The sequence below is a fragment of the Mustela nivalis genome (genome assembly GCF_964662115.1).
Source record: "Mustela nivalis genome assembly, chromosome: 13".
NCBI classification, from domain to species: Eukaryota; Metazoa; Chordata; class Mammalia; order Carnivora; family Mustelidae; genus Mustela; species Mustela nivalis.
In genome coordinates, this window is record NC_139032.1 from 85,631,836 (window position 1) to 85,644,412 (window position 12,577).

General features: G+C 50.1%; 1 protein-coding gene across 6 annotated transcripts in view; it reads left to right on the forward strand.

Annotated features, from left to right (window-relative positions):
- Positions 1–11,446, forward strand: part of GARNL3 (GTPase activating Rap/RanGAP domain like 3) — a 144,915-nt gene extending 133,469 nt beyond the window's left edge. For 5 of the 6 annotated variants that reach the window (XM_082695611.1, XM_082695612.1, XM_082695615.1 and 2 more), the window contains 6 exons: positions 2,845–2,952; positions 4,432–4,550; positions 6,450–6,588; positions 7,570–7,785; positions 9,030–9,156; positions 10,978–11,446. In XM_082695611.1, coding sequence (XP_082551737.1) covers positions 2,845–2,952; positions 4,432–4,550; positions 6,450–6,588; positions 7,570–7,785; positions 9,030–9,156; positions 10,978–11,155 — 887 coding nt within the window. In that variant the 3' untranslated portion in view covers positions 11,156–11,446. The remainder of the gene's footprint in view (positions 1–2,844; positions 2,953–4,431; positions 4,551–6,449; positions 6,589–7,569; positions 7,786–9,029; positions 9,157–10,977) is intronic. The other variant, XM_082695610.1, reaches the window with a different exon arrangement.
- The last annotated feature ends 1,131 nt before the right edge of the window (positions 11,447–12,577 follow it).

A 12,577-nucleotide genomic window follows, 5' to 3' on the forward strand; every position in this document is an offset into this window, starting at 1 on the left:
GTGCCAAAAGGGGATAGAGAGGAGATGTGTGTCAGGAACCCGGGCCTGGAGAAACATAACCCTGCTGCGTCCTTCCTGAGCGGGGACAGCGAGGGAAGAGTAGTTCACTCATTCTACAAGTATTTACTGAGCACCTCATGTTTCCGCAGTGACTAGAAGATAACACACATCCCTCCGTCTCAGAGTGTACATTTTTTAACGGGGCAGATAGCCAGTTAACAGGATAAATAAGAAAAGTCTCTAGTATGTTGAATGGCAGTACGTGCTGTGGACATAAAGCAGGGAGGGGGGCAGAGGCAGGCAGGAGTGGCGAGTGCGGGTCTCCATTTAGGGAAGGCAGAGAAGGAAGACCTCCTTGGATGGGGCACTCAGAGAGAAGACCGAGGGAGTCAAGAAGGGCTATGTAAAGACCTTGAGGAGAGAACATTCTAGTATTTCAAGGTGACCTCAAGATGACCTGTGTGGCCACAGCAGCATGAGTGTGGGCGAGTGGATGGAAATGGTCTCTTAAGAGGGTGGGATTTCAGGGAGGGCCTGGGAGGTGAAGGACCGTTTAGCCGGTGACCTGCTGGAGGCTTTAAAGCTGAGGGGCGACAGGATGGGACCTACGTATGAGAGGGGCCACAGGCCAGTCGGGCGGCGGTGTGGAGAACTTCACGGCAGTGGGTAAGGCCGTTCACTTACCAGGTGACTGCTCCCGTGTGATGAGAGAGGACAGTGACTTGCACCAGCACTGGCAGTGGAGGTGCAGAGACGGGGTCAGACCTAGACGTATGTGAAATTTGAGGACAAGGTCATCGGTTCATGAATCCAGCATGACATGCCAGGAGGAGAGAAGGGAGGCTGCGGCTTGGGACTTGAGCAACGGGACGCATGGGGAATACCATTTGCTGAGATGTGGGAAACCAGGACAAGCAAGTTTGGGGGAGGGAAGATCAAGAGTTGGGTCTGGACAGGTCAGTGCCTCCCCATGGAGACTGGGGGCCCAGGGGAGAGTGTCCGTGGGAGATCCGCATTCCGGAGCCATTAGCATGTGAGTGACGCAGAGTCACTGGAAGCTGGGAAGTCGGAGAGGGATGGGAGGAGCCAGCAGACTGAGGAGCCGTCTGAGGGAAGGAAATCTCCCGGAAGACAGCAGTTTTAAGTAGGGAATGGGGGGGGGGGAAGGGAGGTGGAGGTCCTTGGGAAACCTTGATGAGAGAGCAGGTGTGCCTGGGAAGCAATGGAGCGAAGCCCACCGCACAGGGTGAGAGCGACTGTACGAGCAAGTAGAGACAGGAGTCCAGAAGAGCCTTCCAGAGAATTTCCCTTAGCGGGGAAGAGAAGGGAGGGTACAGGAAAGGAGGAAGAGAGGTCACAGAGTCGGAAGAACAGTTGCTTTCTAGAAAGTGGAAGAAGGCAGCGTGCTTGCGGGCTTGGGGAGAGACCCAACGGAGAAGGGCAAACGAGGGTTGAGCCCTGAGAGCAAGAGCAGATGGGCCCGAGGGGAAAGGGGGGGACCAGCCGCACCTGTGCTTCGGAGCGGCCGGAGCCTCGGCGCAGCCTTGAGGGGGTAGGAGCAAGGGCTTCGGCTGAATCTGGAGGTACCTTTCTCTCCCCTAGTGAGCCATTGTAGCAAAAACAAGACAACACTGACTTTGGCTCATTTTTCCTCTCCTAAGGACTCCCTCTCTTAGTTAAACTATGTAAGGCTATTGCTTTGTAAGCCTAGTGGTCACTTGAAAGGAGTCCCTAAGCCCGGATGGGGCAGGACTCTCCATACAGATTGGACAGGGCGGGCGCCTCAGCTGGGCCGTGGCAGCTGCTGGGAGGGCCTCCTGCTTGGCCCCAGGCAGACCCTGACCCGCAGCCGGGCTGCTCCAGCCCCTGCCCTCCCGCAGCGGGCCGCGCAGCATTCTGTTCTGAGCAGGGAGGGGAGTGAGTGCTTAACTGGCCTGAGGTTTCTTTTTAGGGTCACGAAAAGATGATAAAATTAGATTGTGACATAGTGCAACTCTGCAAATTTACTCAACTACATTGAATTGTACGCTTAAAGGGGATGAATTTTATATGTGAGTTATAGCTCCATAGAACTTTTTAAAAATAATTAAAAATAAAACCGTATGGCTAAAACACAATGGGCTTCTGGAATAACAGGACCCTTTGCTTCTAGACGGACCTTCTCACTCGGAGAGGATCCGAACCACCTGGGCTTAGGATGAGAGCTCAGAGCAGGCCAGGAACAGAGCAGCTGTTCAACCTGGCCCTAATCTCATTCTGGCTTGTGTTGCCCAACGTGACACAGGCATATGGCTTGGAGTTTTCCTAAAAAAAGCGTGGCGGGGGGGAGGTGGCAGGGAGTTAAGGTTGCCCACCACGCTCGTCCTGCCGAGTGAGGCTCAGAACATGATCTGCCTCGCAGGAGGGCCTCCCCCATCCGGCAGGGGCTCTATCAACAGTCCCTTCTCAGCAATCAAGCACACCTGTGTCCAAACCCTGCTCCCCGTGTGGTACTTGTGGTATTTGGCGCACGCTGGCTGTGTCATCTATCCCGGCCTCTGTTTTCTCATCTGTCAATTGAGCGTCATAACGGCATCTCCTTCTGAAGGTTGTTCAGATGCAAGAGGCTGACATGTTGAAAGCTCAGTGCCTGGCACGTGGTAAACCCTCTCAGGATGGCAGCCGCGGCCCCGCCCACCTCCTGGCTGTGAACTTGGTCGTGCCCGCGAGGCAGTGCTGGGACCAGCTCCGTGTGCAGACCTAGCAGACGGGACCCTCTGCGGGTTGCCCATGTCTTCGTTTAGCTAATGACCAGCTCTCTGCATTGTCTCTCACAAAAAATGAGTCGCTATTGTTTTGTTGCAGACAGTTGCATCTATAAAAAGGTTTGCCCGTTTAATGGGGGCTCTTTTTTGGTTCAACCCTCTGCGTCAGATTTCCAGTTCTGTTGGAACCAGGCTCCTTACGCGATTGGTAAGAAAAACCTTGATCGTTTTGCGCTTCCCCTGCCTAGACCCGTCTGACCTGTTCGGTCCCGTATAAGCGAACTCCCTGACTTAGATTACCATGAGTAACTCAAGTCTGATGAGAACTCAGAGTGTTCTTTTTCCTTTTTAATTCTTTGCCCGTTTGTTCCCCTTTGTGGGGACTGTTGCTGTCCCCTGTGCCTCCCGGTTGTGAGCATGTGAGCATTTGAGAGCCATGAAATCCCAGTTTTTAGGACTTGGGGTCTTCCAGTTATCATGTCATTCCTGGGCTTTGCTTCCCTTTTTTTACAATCCGAGAGCAAGACCTCCAGCCCTAAAATACCAGCTGACTCGGTGGAGAAATACAATGCATTCTGCACCCTTCTTACGTGTTTTAAAGCTTGAAATTCTAGAATCACAGAAAGACAGGTACTTTGCCTGTCACTGAAATATTAGGGAGTGAGTGGTGGTGCTTCCCTTCTGGGGTTTGGGATCCACAGCTGGGCATCTGCCTGGTGAGAGTCAGCTCAGAACCAGGAATGTTCGAGTTAGTACTCTTTTCCCCCAAGAACAAGTATGTCCTAATAGGTGAACATTCGAGAGTCTTCAGATGAGAACAGATGATCCAATCCAGATAATGGAGGGACCAGGCCAGTCAGGCTTCGGTGACAGATAAGATGTGCCCCCCCCCAAAAAAAACAAAAACAGAGGGAAGGGGTGAGAATTGTTTTCAGGTTTTGAGCCCCAGTGCTGGAGGTCCCTTGAGAGAGCAAGGCTGGAGGCATGGGTAAAGCCAAGGGAGTGGAGAGTTCCCCAAGGAGAGAGCAAGCAGAGATTAAGCTCGTGTGAAGGAGCATGGAGTAGCCTGGGGAGAGGCCACAGGTGATGTCCCAGAGCAACCAGGGTGGTTGTAAGGCCTGAAAGTCAGTGTCATAAAAACAATTTCAAGAAGAGGGGCTGACCTTTAACAAATAACAAACCCATTGACTGAACCCCTCCCTCCCAGGAGGGCCAGCGAGGAAGGAGACACAGCCCCGGCGCAGGCAGACACGGCAGGAGGAGCACAGGGGAGAAGGGAGCAAGGGACGGGGCATGAAGGCCTGGGAAAGGCAGGGGGTCGGGCCCTGGTGGCATCTGCCAGAGGGGAGCGTGTGGCAAGCCACAGTCTAGACGAGAAGGGGGAGTGTCTCTGGGGACTTGGGCGGGTGAGCCTCCAGGAGACCAGCTTTTGAGACCCCAGTGGGAAGGGGACAAGGAGAAACAGAGGCAGCACTCACCAACTTGAAGCAGAAGCTTGGCAACTAAGAAGAGGCTGTCTCAGGAGTGAGGCTTTCTTAGAATTGGGGGACATGCCAGGGGAGGAAGGAGAGAAGCAGCCAGAGGAGGAGGGGAGATGGAAGTTTCCAGAGCAGTGAGGGCGACTATGTGCCACATCCAGGGTCTCAAGCCAGTGGGCTGGCAGCTGACGCGCCCCGTTACCTTACAGTATGTGCTTTCCCGTACCTCCTGGCCTTCACCACCGACTCCATGGAGATCCGCCTGGTGGTCAACGGGAACCTGGTCCACACGGCAGTCGTGCCACAGCTGCAGCTCGTGGCCTCCAGGGTGAGTAGCACATCTGAGGGTCTCTGGGAGCCTGGAGCCCCTAAGCTCCGGGAGGGCACGGATACTGTCTCATCAGGTCAGTCCCCTTGTGTACCGGAGTGAGAATGTCCACAGCAGACCCCTGCTGGGTTTGCGTGTGTGGCCCCGTCGGGCTTCCAGATGGTTTTGTTAGAGTGTCACTCGGTGCTGGTAGTAGTTGCGAAGCTCTGGGCTGAAGAGAGGAATGTGCCAGCAGCCTGGGTTAGATCAGGGGTCCTCATTGCTCCGAGAGACCGCACGAGTCCAGAAAAGGGACAATTCTTCCTTTGCCACTTTCCATGGCAGCTTGAGTTTTGTGGCCCGTGAAATATGGCTAACCAACGAATCCATGTCTAGAAAAAGAGTTTGAGCAAAACCAAGGGACATAGGAACAGAGATGACTTCCCAAGGTGCCCTTGTCACTGGCACACAAGCCAGGAGGTCTTGTCCTAGCCCCTCCCATGTCAGCCCTACACCGTCTGCCCTGTCCCTGACAGACCCGGGTGGCCCCCCTGCTCAGCCCCTGTGGTGCCTTCTCCTTCCATTCTGACATGCGTCCTCTTCAGGGGTGGGCGACTGCCTATCTGTCTGCCTCCCCTACTATGCTGACAGTTCCGGGACTTGAGGACTAACACAGCGCCAGCGGTGTGCTGGTGGAGATTGAACCACCAGCCCTCTGGGGCCTGGAAGTCAGAGTGTGTGTGTGTGTGTGTGTCTGTGTGTAGACACACATATGTATACCTCAGTTGGTTATAAATTTTGCTAATAGAAAAATTAAAATAGCTTATGATTTACAAATAATAAAATATACAGTGTTTTTTAACCTCGAAATCCGTTAGGCCAGTTGGTTCTCACAAAATACTTTTTATTAATTTTTTTTGCTAACTGTGGATACAGGTCTACCCAGATTTTACAGCTGGGAATTATAGCTCAGTACATTAATTCTCTTTCCAATAAGCTCGCTCTCATGAAATCTGATACATGATCTACCGTTAAACTATTTCTCACTCTCCTACCAACCGATCATTAAACCAAAACGTCTTTCAATTTCGACACCAGCCTCAATACACTTCTGCTTTCAGTCTTCACTATTAGAAACTGTCTCCATCCCATTAAGCTCAGACGCTCAATAAAACAACAAACCAAGCTCTGGTCTGTAGCATCTGCCAATGTCCATGGTGTAAATAGTTCCGCCATTAGGACATCCAGCTCCCAGTATGAAAGGTGATGTAAATCAAGAGCGTGGATCATGGTAAACATAGTCAAAGAATGAGAAATGGTCGAATTCTGACATTTAGTACCCTTGTTTTTACTGTTATTTATTGAAGTTTGATAATGGCTGTGTTTCACCGGCAAAATCCCTGAAAATTGGCACTCATGGATTTCTACAGTTACAAGGCAGCTCCAGTAACTTTTGTCAGATACAAGGTGGCTCCAGCCCCGCCCCTGCTGTTCCCGCCAGAGCCAGCACAGGGCCCATGTGCATGAGTGTTTGCTGAGCCAGTGAATGAAAGGTCCGTGCCCCCATCTGTAAGTGGACCCGACTGAACCCCAGATAGTTTCCAGGTCTGACACTGCAGCGGGCCTGACGTTCCTGTTAGGCCGGTGTGCACTGGCTTGGGAAATGGACTCTTTTCTGCTGTGAATCAACAAGCAAATAAGGGAAAGTGTGGGGGACTGGATACCTAGACAAGGTCTGGAGTGACAGTGCAGGACTTTTGCTCTGGAAGCCCCGTGCCCAGGTGCGTTACCACACTGCACACCCCAAGGACAGAGCAGCTGAGCCAAGAAAGGTTGCAGGCTTTGTGGTGATGATGGAAGGGCCGTGGGTGCGGGGCCTCTAAGCCATGCAGCTCCCTAATGCTTTCTCTTTCATTCTAGTCGGATATTTACTTCACAGCAACCACTGCTGTGAACGAGGTCTCGTCCGGAGGTAGCTCCAAGGGGGCCAGTGCCCATAATTCTCCGCAGACACCCCCAGGCCGAGATACTCCAGTGTTTCCTTCTTCCCTGGGGGAAGGTGAAGTGCAATTTTTACTGTCTTATTAATAGATATTTCCAATCTATTCTGGTTTCTTTTTTTTTTTTTTAAGATTTTTATTTATTTGAGAGAGAGAAAGTGTGTGCGCACATGCACAAGCAGGCAGAAGGTCAGAGGAAGAGGGAGAAAGACTTACTGCTGAGCAGGAAGCCCACCACGAGACTCCATCCCAGGACCCTGGAATCATGACTGGGCCAAAGGCAGATGCTGAATGGACTGAGCCACCCAGGAGTCCCTCCATTCTGATTTCTCTAGTCCATTCTCAAATACCAACATGTGATTACTGCCTAACGAAGTCACTATTTAAAGATATATAAAGCCTTGCATTCTGAATGCATTGGTTGCATTCTTAAGAAATTCATGATAACAACAACAACCAAAATCCCATTATGAAAAGAATTGTTTCCATGGGGAGAAGGGAGTTGAGGGCTAGAAATTCCAACTTGCCCCAGCAAAGGTGTTTTTCCTTCAGGGATGTCAATGATCTGGTAGGTTTTTATAGCCAAAAGGATAGAGTCCTAAATCCTACGGAACGCACTCAGCTTTCATTCCATCTGCCTCTGCTCACGAATCCCAAAGACCTTTGCTGTGGTTACCGCTGGGCTCTGAGCGCTTCTCCTGGCTGCTCAGCACATCAGCCATTTCTCCTCCTGTCCCTGGAAGCACCGGGAGTCCCAAGAAGGCAGGGTGCTGCTGGGCGTGCTGCCGCTGTCTGTCCTCCTAGAAGCTGGGCACGTGGAGACAGTAGCAGGGGCATCTTTCACCATGTACCTGTGAAAGCGGTGCCCTTAAAACCAAAGCCATCAGGCATCATTCTTCTGTTGCCCCTAATGGGGTCTGAGAGGTCAGCATGCAGCATAATTCTTTCCTGCTCCCTGGGTTGAGGAACCGGAAGTCACCCTTGTAAATAGTACAGACCTGGCTTAGAGTTCTCATGTTCTTCCCTCAATCATATTTCAGGTGAAACTCCATCCAAAAATCTGTACAAGATTCCGCTCAGAAACCTTGTGGGCAGAAGCATCGAACGACCTCTGAAGTCGCCTCTAGTCTCCAAGGCCGTCACCCCTCCCACGGCCATCGGCCTAGGCATCGCCGCCATTCCCGTCACTCACTCCCTGTCCCTGTCCCGCATGGAGATTAAAGAAATAGCCAGCAGGACACGCAGGGAATTGCTGGGTAATGGCGGGCCGTTTTTGTGTTTTTACTGCTTATAAATAGGCCAGCTGGTTTCATCTTTGGACGTTAATCATCCTCGAAAACAATGAGTTAAAAAAGAAACTTCCCCTTTAACAAGGGATTTATAAACCCGTCATAGTGCAGCTACACCTAGGAATAGTATACAGTCTACCCCCAACAACGATGTGTCAGTCTGTATTTATTGGTGTGGAAGGCTGCCCATAACAGATTAAGAGTGGAAAAGGCAGTTGACAACACAGTAGACCTAGTCTGATGCAATTTCTTAAAATATAAGTATCTGTATATGTAGGATTTCCTCGAAAGTGTCTAGAAGGGTTTACAACATGCAGTTCTCAGATAACCTGTGATATTTGAAAGTTTAAATTCACCATGTTTTTGGTATTCATGGTGCAGTTCAGTTACAACTTCTCAGAGCCCAGAGACGTGGGGGCATGTCTGTAGGCACGGTGCGGATGTGAGATATTTGGTAGAACTCTCTCTCTCCGTAACACTGATGGGAGATCAGACCAGAAAAGCACGAAGCACGTGATAGTTGTGCGGAGGCGAGACTGGCTAGAAAGACTATTGTTCCGAATGGTGAAAATAAACTGAAGAAAAAGGAAGGGATGTGCTAAACCAGTAAGAACTGGTTTGAAACCTAATTGGGACCTGCACGGCCTAAACTGCAAGGACAGATCACCTTAGGGCACCCCTGGCCTGCAGTCACGTTTCCTGACCCCTGGGGAAGGGAGGCCGGCCACCTGATGGGCAGGCTTTGATTCCACCGAAGTGGGTCAGTCTTAGAAGTCAGTGCCTTCCACTGTGCTCTCAAAGTATGCATGTTGCTATTTTAACCCACTATTCCCTATGAAAGCGTGATCTGCAGCCTGCTGTTTCACAAACCACTGTGCTTTTCTGAAATTGAGCCTCGGAGTTGGAGAATTCTTGTCTCCAGTGGTAGGATCATAGATTTTTCTCTCCTCCTCTAGACCGTTCTGAGTTTTCTTCCTCTCTCCCTATGAATATAGTCTTCAGGATCAGGAAAAAAAAAACAAAAACAAAACCCTTCTGCCTACAAGAAAACCAATTACTTTAAAATATGTACTTTATCAACGCTTCCTGACTCTAACCCAATAATGCACCAGTAACCAACCAAGAAAAAAATAAAAGGACATTTTCTATCTCCAAGGCAGCCCAGTGTTAGGTAATAACCCCCTGACCTGTGCTTCTCCCCTCTAATCCAGGCCTCTCTGATGAAGCTGGACCCAGGTCAGAAGGAGCACCAAAGCCCAAATCAAAAGCCCGGAAGCAATTAGAAGAAAGCCAAGGAGGCCCAAAGCCAGGGACAGCGAGATCAACTAGCAGTGACAGGTACAGCAGGCCATCCCCAGCTGTCCCTGCTCAGGGTGGTGGCCCTTTGGGTCACAGCACTGCCATGAGGCCCTTTCTGCTGACTGATGATGCCATAGCCAGAGAATCAGCATCCAGCCCCTTTCTGAGGACCCCAAGGCTGGCCCCGGTGGGGAAGGGGCACGCCAGGCAAGGGGGCAACCTCAATGACAACTCAGTGAAGCTCATAAAAATACATTAAGAGATTTTTTTTCCTTCTTTTCTTTTTTTTCTCCTCACCAGATTGACACTTTTTTTTTTTTAAAGATTTATTTATTAATTTGAGAGAGAGAGAAAGAGCAAGCATGAGCAGGAGGGGCGGAGGGAGATGGAAACTGACTCTCAAGCAGACTCCACGCTAAGAATGGAGCCCAGTGTGGGGCTCGATCTCACAACCTGAGCCAAAACCAAGAGTCAGATGCTTACCTGACGATATCACCCGGGCTCCCCGACAGAGATATTTTTAAGTGACAATGCTCAGTAGGAGGACAGATAATAGGCCCTCTCTAATGCTTCTGGTGGGAATAGAAATAGGGATAGCCTTTTCGGATGTCACGTCAATGAACGGCATGTCAATATCCCATGTCCATGAACGTTTGTTAAATCCCACTGATTTGTCCTCTAAGAGCCTCCGTGTCCCTCAGGCTCCTGAATGGAGGATAAGGGGGCAACATGTCCAGACTCTAGTAATCACTCAACACCCATTCTCAGAACACCAGGCCCTGAGCTGGGTGTTGGGGATATGCAGATCACTTTTGGGGGTCCACAGGCCAAGGGGAAGGCCAGCAAAAACACTCTAGGAATTGCAGCATTCTTGGACGGCGGGTGACACAGGAATGAGGAGTGCGGGCCACCCCCCACCTAGAGCAGGGATGGTCTCAAACACCAACAGAGGCCGAGCCAGGTCTCACAGGTCCAATTAGCATTAGTCTGGCCCAGAGGGAGCTGGCATTCACAGATGCTCTAATCCCACAAACTGAGCCCTATTTCGTGGCAAGTCCTGCCCTCCTGGACTTTACATTCTAGTATAGAAACACAGACCATAAACCTGTAAACAATTAAGCAAATTAAGTCATTTCCAATAGTGACAAGCGCTGTAAGGAACTTTTTAAAAAGTGATGGGGGAGTGGGTAGAAATTCTACTTTGGGAGGGGGATGTCAAAAGGGCTTGGCATTGAGCCAAGCTTTGACTGAATTAGAAGGCATGAGGGGAACAGCAGGGGCTCTGAAAGGCATGGCCTGTTGAGCGGCCCAAAGACTGGGCCTGGGGGGCTTTCACAAGCCAAATGAGTACTCGTTGAATGAATGAATCCCCTCAACTTGGTCAAATTGGTTTTGCAGCTATCAAGAGAGTGTCCTGAGTACAAGAGAAAATCAAGGGGGTGAGGTGGGCTGGGAGGAAGCAGAAGGGTCTGCAGGGGCAGATCCTGTGGTCTGTGGCCCTACCTGTTGGGGTGTCAGCCTTATCCTCAGGCTGCAGGGAGCCCCAGCCCAGGAGGGTTTTAGGCAGAGAGTGACATTATCCGACTTGCCCTTTAGAAAGGCAAAAAACACCCCAGACATCTCCTATGTGTCACTTCTGGCCTTTAAAACTCCCAGTAGCCCATGAGTTAGGGCTGGCTGACTGCAGACCCCAGACCCTGTGGGGATGACTCCTGCATGTCCCTACCTTTCCCCTCTAATGGGTGGGTTGTCGGGGGGAGACGGGCTTTCTGAGCTCAAATGAGCAGGAAACTGCCTGACGGAAGGGGCCCAGGTCGCTAGTGCTCTCCAGGGATCAGTTACGTGACTTTTCTCTTCTAGGATCACCACGGCCTCCTTGGAAAGTCCTTCTGCTCCAGAAGCCAACCCCGAGGGGCGCTACCACTCAGCGAGCTCTGACCAGGACCCTGTGGCGGACAGAGAAGGCAGCCCTGTGTGGGGCAGCAGCCCCTTTCAGCTTACAGCCTCCTCGGATGAAGACATTATTGACCTGAAATAAACAGAGTCCGGATTGAGTTTGCCATCTTTAATTTTTCTTATGGAGGTTTATACTCTTTAACCAATTCTGACAGCATTTCTCAACAAAATGTGGCTTTTAGCCCACCCGTGATCTACTGGACCAAACCTTCTGCACACCTGGACGGTTTGGGTCTCTCCAATGTCCGGTGCCATCTTCTTTGACCTTAGTTTCTTTCTGTTCAGGAACCATCCGTCCCCTTGTAATAAAGGTGGTAGATTTCATTGCGGTTTTAGATTGAAACTTTGAATAAATCAAAAATGTTCATTCTTATTTACTGCAACCTTCTCTTATATTTTATATACTTAGATGGAAAAATTATTTTTTCATTATGGTTTTGATTTATGTCACATAATGTGTTTCTTTTATAAAGAAAAGCCATTGCTTTTTAAATTTATTATAAATAAGTTTGCTTTCTGCACCTTTGGCCCCTGTTGCTGTTTCAGTTCACTGAGTTTGAAACCAGCTGTGTCCCTGCCTGTTGACTTTTGAGAAAAGCTGAATGGTTCGTTCTTAGAAGCTCCTGCTCCTTCCTTGTGTCTCACAAAGAATAAGAAAGGGGTAGGAGCCTGTTAAGAGTCTTAAGATTATTTTGTTTGGTTTCGTTGTTACTCTGCAGTCATACAGCCAGCAACAGTCGCTCCTTGCCACCAAAACCACCATCCTCAAGCTCCCTTCCCGTGTTCAGGTCTGCTTTGCTCTCTCATGTGAACCGAGTGATTGTGCTTCTCCTCTCGTGACCTGCCTTCTGTTGTTCCCCCTCAAAGTGAGAAGAAAATGTGGGCTTGACCAGGTGCAAATGAAACGGTGAAATGTCAGCCTCTAGCCACGGGAGCTCAAAGGGGGAAACCTAGTTTCACTGACACCGTAAAAATGTTAATCTGTGTGAAGAAGGTAATTTACCTTTGGCTTTACTCTAACGGATTCCATTTTATTAGCTGTCTTCTTGCCCAAATTACCCACCAAAAGAAACTTTAAATCATTCCCCCATGAAAGCATCGCTGAGGGTTCTTCTGTAAGCCTTCTCTGGGAATGCAGAGAGCCGTGTTTGACATGACCTTGACCTGACAGATATTACAGAAGTTTGGGTCCTACCTCCTTGTGGGCCTTGCACACTGTGGAGAGAGCTTCTTTGTCTCTGAAGACAGCGCTTTCTAAGTATAGCCGGGTAGACCCTCGCTGTGCTCAGCATTGCCGGTCCCTCCTGTGTTTCCTTCTACCCTTTGCATATCTGGGGAAAACACAAGGCCCATCGCATGCTGAATCTCAACCTCATGAAAAGTTTTGGGAGTTAGATTTTATTATTACTGCTTTTCAAATAAGTAAACTGGGGCTCAGAAAGGGACAGTGATTTGAAACTGTGAGTTCTCTGACCCCAGAGCTCTGCTCTCTCCCTTGTCCACC